Source organism: Pecten maximus, unplaced genomic scaffold (assembly GCF_902652985.1).
Source record: "Pecten maximus unplaced genomic scaffold, xPecMax1.1, whole genome shotgun sequence".
Lineage (NCBI taxonomy): Eukaryota > Metazoa > Mollusca > Bivalvia > Pectinida > Pectinidae > Pecten > Pecten maximus.
Window position 1 is genome coordinate 17,540 of NW_022980691.1, and position 18,074 is coordinate 35,613.

General features: G+C 38.2%; 1 protein-coding gene across 1 annotated transcript in view; it reads left to right on the plus strand.

Moving 5' to 3' along the window:
* The window catches only part of LOC117319624 (TPR and ankyrin repeat-containing protein 1-like), a gene marked incomplete at both ends in the record, with an annotated part of 33,271 nt that extends 16,209 nt beyond the window's left edge, over positions 1-17,062 (plus strand). Inside the window, 5 exon segments of the mRNA XM_033874396.1 lie at positions 875-1,062; positions 1,751-3,073; positions 7,664-7,781; positions 15,707-15,914; positions 16,732-17,062. Coding sequence (XP_033730287.1) covers positions 875-1,062; positions 1,751-3,073; positions 7,664-7,781; positions 15,707-15,914; positions 16,732-17,062 — 2,168 coding nt within the window.
* Positions 17,063-18,074: the final 1,012 nt, after the last annotated feature.

The window sequence follows — 18,074 nt, forward strand, 5'->3', positions numbered from 1 at the left end:
TAAATGACCTTGACCTTCATTCAAGGTCACATTTGTCAAATAGGCTATAATCTTCAAACGACTTCTTCTCAATAACCAAGAGGCCCAGCGACTTGATATTGGTGCTGTAGCATGCTGGGGTGAGGGGCTACAAAGTTTGTTCAAATAAATGACCTTGACATTCATTCAAGGTCACATTGGTCAAATAGGCTATAATCTTCAAACGACTTCTTCTCAATAACCAAGAGACCCAGGGACTTGATATTGGGCCTGTAGCATGCTGGGGTGAAGGGCTACTAAGTTTGTTCAAATAAATGACATTGACCTTCATTCAAGGTCACATGGGTCAAATAGGCTATAATCTTCAAACAACTTCTTCGCAATAAGCAAGAGGCCCAGGGACTTGATATTGGACCTGTAGCATGCTGGAGTGAAGGGCTACAAAGTTTGTTCAAATAAATGATGTTGACCTTCATTCAAGGTCACATGGGTCAAATAGGCTATATTCTTCAAATGATTTCTTCTTAATAACCAAGAGGCCCAGGGACTTGATATTGGGCCTGTAGCATGCTGGGGTGAAGGGCTACAAAGTTTGTTCAAGTGAATGACCCTTGACCTACATTTAAGATCACAGGGGTGAAATCGGCTTAAATCTGTAAACAATAATTTTGCGATAGCCAAGAGCCTCCTAGACCAGATATTAGGCCAATAAAATGCTGGAATGAAGGACTAGAAAATTTATTAGTATGAATAAACCTAGCTTACTATGATAATCAGCATAGTATCTGTAGAAATGAACTCAATCAACTTCAAAGTTGCTGTAGAGCCAGGTGAGCGATACAGGCCCATTGGGCCTCTTGTTTTACTAACTAATCTATTTTAACTATCTATTCAGATGATGAGGAAGGAGAGGATAATGAAGATGAAGGCCAAGAGGCAGATGATCCTTTAGAAGAACTCCTTGGAGCGACAGTTGGGGCTGATGGCAAAGTGATAGAGGAAAACGGAGAAGAGAAAGAAGGACAGATCTATGACCATCTTCATCAGATCTTCATCACAAAGAATGCTGTTTTGTGTAATGAGGTAAGAACAACAACTAGCAGAAAGTTGAAGGAGACCTTCCAAATTTCTTTGATCAAAGACTCTTCCAAGTTTAATTGTAGAAACTTTCAATGTTTTGAAATGCTAACATCAGAGATATTTGGTGAGTCAGACATTTGCAATGACGGTTGGAGCTCTCTGCTAGATAAATGATATGACTATGCAATGTAATTGGGCAAAAAGTCTAAAGGAGGACATAGGCACTCTCTAAAACAAATGCAAAATTTTGCAATGTGTTGTTAATTATATAGAAAGATTGGACCAACCAAACTCTGCAAACCTAGAAACCTAAGAAAAATGATAGTTAGATTAATGTGTTGCCTCGTGTACTTATTCCTGGAAATGCAAGTTTGCACCTCTGTACTTCTATACAATAGATACTTAAAAGGTGGCAAATGATGTTGTTGCTAAACGTTTACGAGGTATTGAAGTCTATCTTGTCAATCTAAATACAATCCTAATAGCTAATGTTTTGTCAACCTGTCAAAGTTTTATGTTTTTTGGGGAAATTTAATAATATTAGTGTGTATTGTCAGTAATGATTTTTGCAATGTATAATGATATCAATTTTTTCCTTCACATTTTGACTCTAAAACCTAGATTTGTTCTAATAAATTGCATATGAAATTATATCTCATTTAAGATTCTTTATGTATTTTTGTTTGAACAGGTGCAGAAGAATTTTCGAGAGCTGAGCCATGCATGTGCCATCGCAAAGAATCATGTGGAGGTTGAAGACCAAGTGCTGCCCCCACGTCTACAGGACATTGATGACTATCGCTTCCCACTCTTTATCACTTCCAAACAGCTGTTGCTGATGCTGGATGCATCTCTTGGACCACCATACTTTTTCGAGCGTGGGGAGGATGGAGGACTGAAGGTTGATGTGCAGGGCTGGACTGATGGTGAGGGAACATTGAGCATTCTTCCTCTTCTGGCCGAAGATTCTGATGATGAGGATGATGATGATGGACAGTTCGATGATATAGAGGATGATGATGATGATGAAAGACAACAGGCTGCCATAAATGAAGTGAAAGTTGACCCTCGAAGAGAGATTACTTACGATGTCTTCAGCAAGGAAATTTGGCCAAAAATCTGCAAGAAATTTAGTGGAAAATACCATCCTTCACTAGTGTGGACAGAAATCATGTCATTCATCAAAGGTTCATTTGAGGCTCTATCTAAACCTAATGGAATTCTACAGAAGGAAGAGTACTTTGAACTTGGGAAGAAACGAGCTCCCAGTTTTTCTGGCAGACGTTCTGACATCTATGACATCTTCAAGCGATACGACCATTTCAAGAAGCAGAAGTTCCTGTTCGATGAGACGGATTTGGTTCGGTCAGTGTACAATCGCTTGAAGAATGAGACGGACATTTCATGGGTTGTCCATCAGGTGTTTGTAGACGAAACCCAAGACTTCACTCAAGCAGAGCTCTGTCTCCTCCTTCGAATCTGTCAGGATCCAAACCAGATGTTCCTTACCGGGGACACAGCTCAGAGCATTATGCGTGGAATAGCTTTCCGCTTCAGTGATCTCAAATCCATCTTCTACTATGCTAAACAGTCGTTGCAAGCCAATGGAAAGGTATCAAGTATTGAAGTCCCAAAACGTGTCCACCAGCTTACCCACAATTACAGATCTCATGCCGGTATACTCTTCTTGGCCTCGAGTATCCTCGACCTCATGGTTCGCTTTTTCCCCGAGTCTTTTGACCGTCTACAAAAAGACCAGGGCCTGTTCAATGGACCGCCCCCAGTGTTGTTAGAGTCCTGTAGTTTCAGTGACCTGGCCATGCTGCTGCGTGGAAGTCGTCGAAAAACTTCGCACATCGAGTTTGGGGCACATCAAGCGATTCTAGTGGTGGACGAAGCAGCCAGAGACAACATACCAGAGGAGCTTCAGCTGGGACTTATCCTGACCATCTATGAAGCCAAGGGACTCGAGTTTGATGACATTCTGCTCTACAACTTCTTCAAGGACTCGCAGGTATGAATTCCAGTATTTCCAAATGTCCTGCCATGTTAATTGGTGGTCCTGCAGACAAAATTAAGAATTGCAAAATAGATTATTAGCCCACCATCATCAGATGGTGGGCTATTCAAATCGCCCTGCGTCCGTGGTCCGTGGTCCGTCCGTCCCTCCCTCCGTCCCTCCGTCCCTCCGTCCCTCCGTCCGTCCGTCCGTCCCTCCGACCGTAAACAATTCTTGTTATCGCTATTTCTGAGAAAGTACTGAAGGGATCTTTCTCAAATTTCATATGTAGGTTCCCCTTGGTGCCTAGTTATGCATATTGCGTTTTGAGACCAATCGGAAAAGAATATGGCCGACAGGCAGCCATCTTGGATTTTGACAATTGAAGTTTGTTATCGCTATTTCTGAGAAAGTACTGAAGGGATCTTTCTCAAATTTCATATGTAGGTTCCCCTTGGTGCCTAGTTATGCATATTGCGTTTTGAGACTAATCGGAAAACAACATGGCCGACAGGCAGCCATCTTGGATTTTGACAATTGAAGTTTGTTATCGCTATTTCTGAGAAAGTGCTAAAGGGATCTTTTTCAAATTTCATATGAAGGTTTCCCTTGGTGCCTAGTTATGCATATTGCGATTTGAGACCAATCGGAAAACAACATGGCCGACAGGCAGCCATCTTGGATTTTGACAATTGAAGTTTGTTATCGCTATTTCTGAGAAAGTACTGAAGGGATCATTATCAAATTTCATATGAAGGTTCCCCTTAGGTGCCTAGTTATGCATATTGCGTTTTGGGACCAATCGGAAAGCAACATGGCCGACAGGCAGCCATCTTGGATTTTGACAATTGAAGTTTGTTATCGCTATTTCTGAGAAAGTGCTGAAGGGATCATTCTCAAATATCATATGTAGGTTCCCCTTGGTGACTAGTTATGCATATTGCCTTTTGAGACCAATCGGAAAACAACATGGCCGACAGGCAGCCATCTTGGATTTTGACAATTGAAGTTTTTTATCGCTATTTCTGAGAAAGTACAGAAGGGATCTTTCTCAAATTTCATATGTAGGTTTCCCTTGGTGCCTAGTTATGCATATTGCGTTTTGAGACCAATCGGAAAACAACATGGCCGACAGGCAGCCATCTTGGATTTTGACAATTGAAGTTTGTTATCGCTATTTCTGAGAAAGTGCTGAAGGGATCTTTCTTTAATTTCATATGAAGGTTTCCCTTGGTGCCTAGTTATGCATATTGCGATTTGAGACCAATTGGAAAACAACATGGCCGACAGACCGCCATCTTGGATTTTGACAATTGAAGTTTGTTATCTCTATTTCTCAAAGTACTGAATGGATCTTTCTCAAATTTCATAAGTAGGTTCCCCTTGGTTCCTTGTATTGCATTTTTGGACCAGTCTGTCCTGAATACAACCTGGCAAACAAACAGCCATTATCGTTAAATCTCAACTTTCTTATATAGCTAGGATTCCCTTGTTTGAAAAGTACTGGAGGGATGTCTCGATTTGCACAGATTAGTAAAATGAAGGGAAAAGTAGAGAAAAGATCAATCTGACATGGAACCTATGAAGATCATTCAATGGTGGGCGCCAAGATCCCTCTGGGATCTCTTGTCTTGTATAATACTGAAAACATTAACATCGTATGTTAAACACAATATATTATCCTGTAGGAAGCCGAAGGATTTAGCATGTGACATTCTAATATTTGTAACCATATTCATCCTGCAACAAGCCCAGAGGGACATACATAAAATATGGTGTAAACAGATCTTTGTATATCACAATCTTTATTGGATTTTTAAGCCTGAAGTTTTGGTGACATATATGCACTCTTTCATAAAATTGGAATAACTTTATCAGCTCTTTTCATCTACACTATATTCTTATGTAAATTGAGGTGTATTCTATGGCAGGAATTTGATGCCACTCTGTATTTCATTTTTAGCCCACCATCATCAGATGGTGGGCTATTCAAATCGCCCTGCGTCCGTGGTCCGTCTACCGTCCATCCATCCGTAAACAATTCTTGTTATCGCTATTTCTCAGAAAGTACTGAAGGGATCTTTCTCAAATTTCATATGTAGGTTCCCCTTGGTGCCTAGTTATGCATATTGCATTTTGCGACCTATCGGAAAACAACATGGCCGACAGGCAGCCATCTTGGATTTTGACCATTGAAGTTTGTTATCGCTATTTCTCAGAAAGTACAGAAGGGATCTTTCTCAAATTTCATATGTAGGTTCCCCTTGGTGCCTAGTTATGCATATTGCATTTTGCGACCTATCGGAAAACAACATGGCCGACAGGCAGCCATCTTGGATTTTGACCATTGAAGTTTGTTATCGCTATTTCTCCGAAAGTACAGAAGGGATCTTTCTCAAATTTCATATGTAGGTTCCCCTTGGTACCTAGTTATGCATATCGCATTTTGAGACCTATCGGAAAACAACATGGCCGACAGGCAGCCATCTTGGATTTTGACAATTGAAGTTTGTTATCGCTATTTCTCAGAAAGTACTGAAGGGATCTTTCTCAAATTTCATATGTTTGTTCCCCTTGGTGCTTAGTTATGCATATCGCATTTTGAGACCTATCGGAAAACAACATGGCCGACAGGCAGCCATCTTGGATTTTGACAATTGAAGTTTGTTATCGCTATTTCTCAGAAAGTACTGAAGGGATCTTTCTCAAATTTCATATGTTGGTTCCCCTTGGTGCCTAGTTATGCATATTGCATTTTGAGACCTATTTGAAAACAACATGGCCGACAGGCAGCCATCTTGGATTTTGACAATTGAAGTTTGTTATCGCTATTTCTCAGAAAGTACTTAAGGGATCTTTCTCAAATTTCATATGTAGGTTCCCCTTGGTGCCTAGTTATGCATATTGCATTTTGCGACCTATCGGAAAACAACATGGCCGACAGGCAGCCATCTTGGATTTTGACCATTGAAGTTTGTTATCGCTATTTCTCAGAAAGTACAGAAGGGATCTTTCTCAAATTTCATATGTAGGTTTCCCTTGGTGCCTAGTTATGCATATCACATTTTGAGACCTATCGGAAAACAACATGGCCGACAGGCAGCCATCTTGGATTTTGACAATTGAAGTTTGTTATCGCTATTTCTCAGAAAGTACTGAAGGGATCTTTCTCAAATTTCATATGTTTGTTCCCCTTGGTGCTTAGTTATGCATAAAGCATTTTGAGACCTATCGAAAAACAACATGGCCGACAGGCAGCCAACTTGGATTTTGACAATTGAAGTTTGTTATCGCTATTTCTCAGAAAGTACTGAAGGGATCTTTCTCAAATTCCATATGTAGGTTCCTCTTGATGCCTAGTTATGCATATTGCATTTTTAGACCAATAGCAAAACAAGATGGCCGACAGGCAGCCATCTTGGATTTTGACAATTGAAGTTTGTTATTGCTTTTTCTCAGAAAGTACTGAAGGGATCTTTCTCAAATTTCATATAAAGGTTCCCCTTAGGTGCCTAGTTATGCATATTGCATTTTGAGACCAATCGGAAAACAACATAGCCGACAGGCAGCCATCTTGGATTTTGACAATTGAAGTTTGTTATCGCTATTTCTCCGAAAGTACTGAAGGGATCTTTCTCAAATTTCATATGTATGTTTCCCCCTTGGTGCCTAGTTATGCATATCACATTTTGAGACCAATAGCAAAATAACATGGCCGACAGGCAGCCATCTTGGATTTTGACAATTGAAGTTTGTTATTGCTTTTTCTCAGAAAGTACTGAAGGGATCTTTCTCAAATTTCATATAAAGGTTCCCCTTGGTGCCTAGTTATGCATATTGGATTTTGAGACCAGTCAGAAAACAACCTGGCTGACAGGCAGCCATCTTGGATTTTGACAATTGAAGTTTGTTATCGCTATTTTACAGAAGGTACTGAAGGGATCTTTCTCAAATTTCATATGTAGGTTCCCCTTGGTCCCTGGTGTTGCATTTTGGGACCAATCCGAAAACAAACATGGCCGACAGACAGCCATTATCGCTAAATCTTAAATTTTATATATAGGTTCCCCTTGTTTGAAAAGTACTAGAGGGCTGTTCTGAATTTACACAGATTAGTAAGACTTAGAGGAAGGGAAAAGTAGAGAAAAGATCAATCTGACATGGAACCTATAAAGATCATTCAATGGTGGGCGCCAAGATCCCTCTGGGATCTCTTGTTATCATGACCGGACTACATAATTTAAAAAAATGACTGAAATTTTAAAATAACTGAGTATGTATTGGTTTTTGATTGAAAATGCTAAGTCTAGTACATGATTTATAGTTGAAAAATATGAGGGTATGTTTGTGATCCGGCTACACTTGGGCCCATGTTACAATGATTTATAAATCCTTCAATTCCACTTGAAATTTTTGCCTTCTTCTTAATTTCATCCTATCTTCAAAGGGCGAAAATTATCAGGTATACAATATGACTTTAAAAGATTATCATTATTTAAAGGAAGAATTAAACAATCTCAAATTAAATGAAAACTGGTGGAGGAATTTCAAGGTGATAATTCCACCTCCTAATCTGGTTCTTAATTAAGTAATTTTTTAATCCAGGCTGTCAAGGAATGGAGGGTTGTCACAGAGTATTTGGAAGAGCTGGTGATGGGAACCAAAGGAGCGAAGGGAGGCAGCCTGCCATCACACCAGGAAAGTTTGGTAGAGATTGACGCTGGTAAGGAATATTTAAGATGAAGTTTTAACAGTAGTCACAAGTAATATATGTGTTAAAAAATTAACTAAGGGATACTCGTGGAATATTTCAGATCAGTGCTGCATACCCAGGGTTAGCACGGGCCTTGAGAAAGCCTTGAATTTCACCTTGGGCCTTGAAAAGCCTTGAATTTCACCTTGGGCCTTGAAAAGCCTTGAATTTCTTTCTGGGCATTGAAAAGCCTTGAAAATTGGTTTACAGCCTTAAAAAGTCCTTGAATATTAAAGTTTCATTAGGATAATGAAACCCTGGCCACTGATCATTTGGATTCAACATTGTCTTTACTGCTTCCCCTACAAACATTAATAATAACCATGTCAGGTTGTATTTTGATAAAGTGGAAAGCTATACGTTGCTTTTTTGTTCTCTTGTTCCCTCTCGAGATGACTTAGATGACGGGGTAAAATGGGCTTTGGATATTTAATTATGACATTGAAAAAGCCTTGAAATGACCTTGAATTTGGTTTGACATAATACGTATGAACCCTGATACCTGTCAAGTTTCCCGCATTGGACTGGAGACTCCTGAATATTCAATACAGAAATCAAATTCTCAAGTTTTAAATTAATGACCTGCGCGGATCCATAATTTTATTAAATTTTCCAGTTTTCTCCCGCTTGGCCAAAGTGGCATCCATTAACCCAAGACGTGCGTCAATTTGACGCTTCAAAATTCTGACTAACCAAGTGCTGTATATAACGTTGTCCAATATACAGACTAAACAAAGGGCATATTAGCTATGGTCAATGACACTAATTGATCCCTAGGGGTTAATTAAAAGGGTACGTCAGTCAACTGTGACAAACCCTGACTGTCACCAAATTAGGTCTCAGGTGAAGTTTCCAATAATCAACATACCTGTAGTGAAAATAAGCTATTTGCAACATAGATACATACATGTCATATTTTCAGAAGACTAATAAGGGAGATTGATGATTATTTTAAGGGAGATTTGCCTAAAATAAGGGAGATTTGTGCGCAGCATGAATATTGACATTTTACTCAATTTTAAAGCAATAAACTATTTTTTGAAAGTGATAAGGAAAATAAAATATGAAAACAAAAAATTGTAAAAGGGGACAAAAAAGCAATTTTTATCATTCTGAAATAAAAATTATTTTTGGAGTAACACAAAGTTTTCCATTTTTTTCCCTATGCCCCAAAACACCCCCCCCAACCCCGTTATAATTTTCTGTAGCCCGCCTTGGCCTTTTGGGGGTTGAGATGCGTGCCGATAGGTTTTATGCTAAAACAACTGTACCCAAAACAAAAGGGGGCTTCATTTGACCAAAAAGGGTTTAGTTAAAAATTTTTGATTAAACTGGAACATCACTTCAAGAACAAAACCCCTGGGCATTTTGCCCAAAAAGAATTTTTCTCGTCCAAAAAGAAAAGGGCGGGAAATAAAACGAGGTTTAAAAAAAGGAAAAAATTTTAAAAAAAAGCGAAATGAAAAGGAAAGGAGAAAAAAAAAAACCCAAAATTTTAAGGTTTTTTTTTAGTCAGAAAGACCCCCATTTTAATTGGAAAAAACTAATTTAAAAATTTAATTGGAAAATTTTTATTTTTGGTAAAAAAAAAAACTTTTAAAAAATTTTTTTTTTTCAAAAAAAACCCAGTATATACAACCATAAATTTTAAAAAATTAACGAAAATTTTTATTTTAAAAAATTTTAAGGGAATAATTTTTTAAAAAATTTAAAAATTTTTTTTAAAAAAATTTAAAACATTTTATAACACCCTTTTAACCCAGGGTTTGTTTGGTTTGGTTTCCCGTAATTTTAAAATTAATTTCCTAAATAACCCGTTTTTCTGAAAAAAACTTTTTTCCCCAAAAACCTATTTGCCAATGTTTTTTTTCGGGTCCCTCCGGCCGTGGCCGGGGAAATTTTTTTCCCCATTTTAACTTCTTCTCAATTCCACCAGGGGAAGAAACTGAAAATTGCCAAAATGATCCCGATTGGTTTTGACCAAATGGGTTTTTTATTTTTCGGGGGGGTTTGGGAAAACCAAGAGGCCCCCATTTTTTAAAAACACATTTTAAAAACCCCTCCCCCAAATTCCACCAGTGGGTATTTAAACTGAAAATTGCCTGAAATGATCCAATGATTTCCCCCCCAAAATGTTGTTATTTTTTGGGGTCCCCGAAATCCAAGGGTGGCCGCCAAACTTGAAAACCCCAATTTTTTTAAACCCTTTTCAAGTTTTCCCCCAGTCTTTTGGGCTTTAAACTTGCCAAATGAATTTCCCGAATTTATCCCCCACCAAAAGGGGGTTTTTTTTATTTTTTTGGGCCCTTCCCAAATCCAAGAACCCCCCATGCCCCCCATTTGAAAAAAACACATTTTAAAAATCTTCCAAGTTTTTCCCCCAGGGTTTTGGGCTGAAAATTGCCCCCAAAAAGATCCCGAGGGTGATCCCCACCAAGTTTTTGTTATTTTTTGGGCCCTTTTAAAAATCCAAGATGGCCGCCTGGGCCCCCATTTGAAAACACAATTTTTTAAAATTTTTCTCCCCGTTCCCCCGGGGGATTGAGCTGGAAAAAAGGTGGAAAAATTTGGGGAAAACCCAAAAAAGTGTTGTTTTTTTTCGGGTTTGGGGAAAATTTCCAAGTGGCCGCCGTTTTTTGGCCCCCAAACTTGGAAAACACAATTTTAAAAAAATTTTTCTCCAAAAACCCTTTTATGGATTTTTTAAAGTTTGGGGTTATGGTTTTGGGGAAAAACAATTTTAATTTTGTTAAAATTTTTCGCTTGTAAAAATTTGATTTGCACCAGGCCAAAGGATTTTTGTAAAAAAATTTTTTTTTGGCCCAATTCAATGGTTTTTTAAAAAACCAAAAATTTTTAATTTTTTTGGCCAAGGGCCATTTTTTAAAATTTATTGGGCAAAAAATGGGTTTTTCCGGAAAAAAACCTTTTTTCCCCAAAATCTTTTCAAATTCCCCCTTGGGGGTTTCTTAACTTACCAGAAATGAAACCGAATCTCCTGGCCAAGGGTTTGTTTTTAAAACAAAGGGCCCCCGTTAGAAAAAAACCCCCTTTTTAAAATTTTCTCCCGTTCCACTGGTTTCCATTAGCTGGAAATTTGGGGAGGGGTTAAGGAAGGGAGCCCCAAAAAATTTTGTTTTTTTTTGGGCCTTTCGCCACGCCCAAAACGCCATTTTTTTAACAGATTGCCAATCATGTTTTTTTTCCCAACAACCGGATTTTATCTTCCCAAATTCCAACTCTGGGTTTGGCGCCTTCCGGTCCGAGTGGCCTGGCCCCTGGTTAAAATTTTTTTAATTTTTTCCCAAAAAAACCCCCAAAATGGGAAAGGGAGACCCGGAAAAAAAATTTTTAAAACTTTTTCCCCCCGGGTTTTTATTTTTGGGCCCTTGAAAAAAAATTTGGGAAGGAAATTTTTAAAAAAGGAAACAAAGTTTGGGGAAAATTTTTTTGGCCTTTAAAAATTTGGAAAGGCCCGGCCAAAGGGATTTTTGGGGAACCCGAAAAACCAAGTCCCCTTGGCCCCTTTAAAAACAAAACCTTTTTAGGGTTTGACCCCCAAAAAGGGGGGAAAAACCTATGGTCCAACAATTTTTTTTTTTCGCCGTCCGGTCCCCGGTTGGGGCCTGGCCCAACTTTCCCATTTTAAAAATTTTTCTCCCGTTCCACCGGGGGATTGGGGCTTAAATTGGTTTTAAAAAAGTTTGGAAAGGGCCCTAAAGTGTTGTTATTTTTCCCGGTTTGTTAAAAATTTCCCTTTAGGCCGCCTTTTTTTGGGCCCCACCCTTTTTTGAAAACACCTTTAAACTTTTTCTCAAATTCCCCGGGGGGATTGAGGCCCCAAAATTCCGAAATGAAACTGGATTGGGGCTGACCAAATGTTGTTATTTTTCGGGGCATTTTGAAAAACCCCGTGGCCCCCCATGGCCAAACCCTTTTGGGAAAAAAACTTTTAAACCCTTTTTCCAAATTCCACTGGTTTAAAATTTGGGGGAAAATTGGGTTTAATGTTGGGAAGGGCCAAAAAAGGGGGGTTTTTTTTTTTTCAATCGTAAAAATTTCCAAAAGGCCGCCATTTGGGAAATTTGAAAAAACCAACATTTTTTAAAACCCTATTTCCAAAATTTTTCCAAAATTACGTAAAATTTTAGGTTTTTTAAAAGGGAAAGCCAAAATGTTTTGGAATTTTGTTTTTAAAAACGGGTTTGGCCCCGGCCCCGGAAAACAAGATTGGGGAATCATGGGTTTTTGAAAAACAAATTTTTTTCTCAAATTTTCCCGGGGGGATTTTAGCTTTAAAAAAAGGAAAAGTTAAGGGAAAAGGGGGGCCCAAAAATGTTGTTTTTTTTTCAAGGTCGTAAAAATTCCCAAAAGGCCGTCAAATTTGGGAACCCGGCCTTTAAAAAAACATTTTAAAATTCTTTTCCAAAAACCCTGGGTTTTTCCAATTGAAAACTTGGGGAATTTGGGGAGGAATTTTTTAATTTTAAGGAGGCAAAAACCAAGGTGGGAATTTTTGGGCCCGTAAAAACCTTTTGGGGAAAAACAACCAAAAAGGGGGCTTTTTTAAAATGATTTTCCGTTAAGGCCCCCGCAACCCTTTTTAAAAATTTTTCCTTTAAATTCCAAAAAGTGGGGGTTCAGCTTAACTTCCAGAAATGATCCTAAAAAGGGCCGGCCAAATTTTGGGTTTTTTTTGGGTTTAGTCCGAAATCCAAAATGGCCACCTGGGGCCCTTTAAAAACCTTTTAAAACTTCTTCTCCCCTTTATGGTCAAATTGAGCTGGAAATTGGTGAGTGTTGAAAGCCCCCAAATTTTTTGTTATTTTTTTTGGCCCCCGGTTTTTAAAAAATTTTAAAGGGGGGGCCCGGAGCCATTTATTTTTCTGTTCGAAACAGTTTTCCTCAACAGTAAAATTTTAAATTCCAACCTGGGGGTTTTCTTTTTAAGAATTTATCCCAATTCATTAAGTGTTTTTTTTGGGTGGTATAAAATTTTTCCAAAAAAGGCCCCCCCCCTGGGAAAAGTCCCAAAAGGGGATTCCCTTTTAAAATTAAATTTTAAGGGGTTCTTTTTTTCTTTAAAGGGGTCAGAAAAGGGGGCCAAGGGCCCCCCTCTTGTTAAAACCCCTTTCTAAATTCCCCGGGGATTCGGGGCCAACTTGAAAAATGAAAAAACCTAAATTTGGGCCCTTTAAAAAGTGTTTGTTTTTTTTCACAAAAAACCAAAGAGGTTATTGGGAAAATTTATAAATTGTAAGGGAAAGCCCCATCCTAATAAAAGGGTTTTAATTTGATTCTGACCGTTTAAGGGGCCCCATTTTTGATTTTGCCCCCCAAATTTTTTTTTTTTAAATGGCGTGGTTTTTGGTTTGGCCCAATTTTTTTCTTTTTTCCACAAAAATTAAATTTAAAAAAAAAAAAAAAAAAAAAAAAAAAAAAAAAAAAAAAAAAAGGGGGGGGGGGGGGGGGGGGGGGGGGGGGTTTGGGAAAAAAAATTTTTTAAAAAACCTTTTTAGGTTTTAGAGGGGGGGGGTTTTTTTTTTAATTCCAAAAAAATTTTAAAAAATCCAAAATTTAAGAAAAAAAACTAATAAAATTTCCCTTTTTTTTTTTGGTTTTTAAACCTTTTTTTAAAAAAAAGGCCCAAGGGAAAAAGTAGGTCAAATCCAGTGGCCGCCATGGCCAACAGTCCACTAAACCTGCAGAGATCATACTACAATATTATGGGTCTTTAATTTAGAGCAGATGACCGTTAAGGCCCTGGCCTCTTGTTAAAACTTCTTCTCAAATCCACCAGGGGATTCAGCTCTACTTGCCTGAAATGATCCTGAGATGGTCCTGACCAAGTGTTGTTATTTATTGGGTCAGTCAGAAATCCAAGATGGCCACTATGGCCAACAGTGCCACTAAACCTGCTACAGAGAATGCATGCTACAATAGTATAAGGGTCTTTAATTTAGAGTCAGATGACCGTTAAGGCCCCTGAGCCTCTTGTTGATTTAGTCCATTTTCATCTCTGTTGTGTGCATTTTTATTTTTGACCTCAGGATTTTACAGCTGAAAGTCACTGACTCCTGAGATTTGATCCTACTTTCATTTACTGTCAGAATCAGTAGTTTCATTCTCTATTCAGTAAAAGTTATAATAACTCAACTGCATTGACTTGTTATTAGATTGAATACTATTATTCAATTAATTTGTGTTGTTTTTTGTTGATGAATGCAATATTTTTGCTCTAGTAAAATGTCGCCCGCACAATCTCCAGTTTGAGAAAAGTCCTCAAACTGGAGATCTCCAGTTTGTTAACATTTGATCTTTGACAGGTATGGTGCTGAATTTATTCTTCAAAGCTGAGTGAAGCTCAGAAATGCTACAAGCCTTCAACACTACATTGCTACACCTGACATTTCTGAAAATCAGGGTTATGTTCAGGGATCCACCCCATGTGATAAACAGTCATCTAATATTGGTCAATAATTAAAAAGATGAACTTTCAAAAACACGCTTGGCTTGTTACAAGATAGCTGTATATATAAGTTAATGTGGACATTGGATAAGGGGATTATTAAGTTTCAATACCTATTGGCCTTGAAATAGGTATTATGACCTATGATTCTGACAGTAAGCATCCATTATATTCAGATATAATGAAATCATGCGTGGTGCTGTTTGGCTAATATATCTACACAAGTGAATTTGAGCCTGATTGCTGAACCTTTAGTTTAGATTAATCACACTGAGAAATCATTTAGAAAAATATAAAATTCTTTTTGTGTTACCTGAAAAAAGCAGGCAACATACCGTATAGCAGGAAATTTTAGCGGGGCTTTAATTTGGCGATTTGGCGGGTCCGTATAAAGATAGCCAAAGTTGAACCCGTCAAATTTTAACACACTGCCAAATAAAAAGACGCAAACATTTCAATTTACCCACTAGTTTCTGTTCTGGCCGCCATTTACCTTTGATAACTCAAGAGAGTAACGACTGGTAGTAACGTTGGATGTTGCCTGGCAATTGTCGGCCAAAATGCCGATAGGTACATGCGAATAGCTAGTGAACAACTACTCACGATATATGTATAGCAACACAGTATGATATATATCGCATCATAATTAATTTTTGTGAAAACAAAGCCATCTACCCATAACCATTCAATGAACTGATGTTAACGCTTTTACGGTAGACTCATTGTTAAACTTACCTGTACGTATACACATCATACAATAGATGACCACTGCAATATCATACGGTTGATTAAATTATCTTTGTCTGTTGCTTGTACACATACTCATATAAACACTAATTTGACAAATCTACATGTATGTGTTCGTCTGAAATTTTTTGGTAATAGTTTCCGGTTTCGATACAGAGGATCGATAATACAACAAAACACCTAATAATTATCTATATATATCGGTAGGTAATATATATGCTTAACGCCAAATTAAAAACCCTAGATTTAAGGAAATCGCTAAATTTTAACCCGCCAAAATTTAACTTTCAGTTTTCATGACCAAATCGCCAAATTTATGACCGCTAAAATTTCCCGCTATACGGTATTGGTATCAATATGTCAGTGGCAGCGACGTCGGCGTCGGCACAGAGGTTTCCGTGATATAACTCAAGTTCCCTTTATAGTTGCCTTGGGCAGATTAAGCTCATACTTCATGCAGATCTTTCTTACCACAAGTGCTTTCTCGGGATTGCTTTTCAGGTCCAAAGATCAAGGTCACTGTTGCTAAAAAAATAAAAAGCCGTTTCCTTATGATAATTCTTTTACCTTGGATCATGCAATAAGTCTTGTAGTCACTCAACTTTCTGCACAGGCCACAGACACATTTCCATGGAATTCTTGTTAATAGATATCTAATGAATTTGAATTTTTTTGGTAGATGTGCTACAGCAGACGAACCGACCGAGGGCCCTAAAATTTGATGCCAGCTTGCACAAAGTGCTCAACTCGGAGCTTAAACACTTATACACGGCCGTGACTCGTGCACGTGTTAACGTGTGGATCTTTGACGAGGACCAGGAAAAAAGAGCTCCAATGTTTGAGTACTTCAAGGCTAGAAACTAGTCAAGATCCTTAACAGCACAGATGTAGATGAAGGTACTTTTTGTACTAGATAGTCATTCTCCAAATCAATTTTCATTCCCCCCACCACGTAAAGGAGAGGGCACAAAGCTGTAATGTTACCCATGTCTGCCTCTCCTGTGCAGTAATGTCCGTTTGCCTCTCATTGCATCCTGTCCTATACTGAAACTAAGTACTAATCATAACATCTAGTTCTAACGCCTGATCTCATTCTGGTTGTTACTGGTCAGTGTTAAACGGTCAATGATCAGAAATTACTTTTGACCCCTTCTGTACAGGATGCATTGTTACAAATAAATGGAGACATTTAAGTATTACAGGCATTTTGAAGTCGTTTCTATTAGGCCAAGTAAGCTTATGCCATGGTGTGGCATCCGCTGTCCATCCATCTTGCGTCAACTTTTCCTTTTAAACAACTTCTTCTCAATAACCATGAGCACAGAAACCTGATATTGGGTCTGTAGCATGCTGGGGTGAAAGGCTACCAAGTTTGTTCAAATGAATAACCTTGACCTACATTAAATGTCACCAGGGTCAAATAGACTTAAATCTTTAAACAAGCACTAGAACAAAATATTGAAATAAACCAAGCCTACTCTGGTATTTGAATAAAGTGGTAATCAACATAATATCTGCAGAAATCACCTAGATCAACATCAAAGCTGATATCAAAGTTGATGTAGAGTCAGGCGAGAGATACAGGCCCTTTGGGCCTCTTGTTAACATGGATTGAAATTATACCATATATACTTGAATTTTATATTGGCTGATGGGTAAGTTATGTATTGGATGAGTATTTTTGTCTTTCAACCCTATAGATAGTCCAGAAACCATTGGCGGCATGTTTGCAGAGGAGTCCAGTCCAGAAGACTGGATTCGACGTGGGGATGACTTCATGAAGCATGCTTTGTATGAAGTTGCTGCAAAGTGCTTCATTATGGGAGGTGACCATCAGCTACACAAAGTGGCCCTAGCTCATCAACAAGCTCTGAAAGCCTCTCGCACAAAGGACAGTCACCAGCACATGAGAGATGAGTTTCTCTTTGCTGCCGAGATGTTCCTGGACTGCAGTCTTCCATCACAGGCAGCTAAGTGTCTACAGAATGCCGGGGAGAGAGAGCTTGTTGCTCACTTGTTCGAGAAGATTGGCTGGGTAAGTACAAACAATTGTGAAAAGACAAAACCTTTAAATAAAAAAATCTGTTGAGATTTAGATACAATAGAGCTGAAGTGAATTAACATCATACAGGGACAGGTAACTGGAAAAAAAAGTAAACAAGGTTATGTTTATTGAAATGTTATAAATGAGAATGTTTTTCCATGATTGCTGAGCGTTATACAGGCTCAACAGGACTGTATGTAGCTGCGTTTGCACAGTGTCAAATGGTTGTTGTGTGGAAAATGTACTTTTTTTTTTGCATTGGGTGTCCAATTACACCGTAGTACCTTAAGGTCAAATCTATATTTACATAGGTGCAACATGTCCCTGTGTTACCTTACATGGGGACTAGACCCATGGCATAATGAATTTCTTAGCCATGTCTATGTAATAAAAATTTTATGAGTTCAATAATTTGATTCATGAGGCAAGTGATATAACATTAAATACTGTATACCTGGTATTTTTTTGCCCCAGGTTATTTTCGCCCTTAAGCAACACAAAAGATATTCGTTCCGTTTTAATTTCGCCCTAAACTACTTTTTATGGAGGCGTTTACGCCTGCCATATTACAATCACCTACGAGTTGTGACGTCACAATCTCTCACTTTCATTTTCGTTATATTTCCTTTCACAGTTCATTTTGTAGTTTCTTTCGGTTCATATATGATGTAGTTGAACTATATATACATTTATGAAAACTATCAAGACTACAATTAAGTGCTATTACATGAAAAAAGGTATATTCAGTATAAATTTCTCTTCGGCGGAAGCCCGGAATTTGAGACCTCTGGTGGTAATTTCTATAACTAGGGGTAATGATTCGCTTATACTATTAGTTCCAAGTATGAGGCACGTCATTGTAGTCCGTCATTCAAAGTAGATGTGCACAGAATGTATTAACTAGCTTATAATGTGTGAACATTCAGGAACTATTTGAATAAACAATAAGAATAATGTCTTGTAATACTACCGATCGATTTGCATCTTATCGAAATACTGTTGA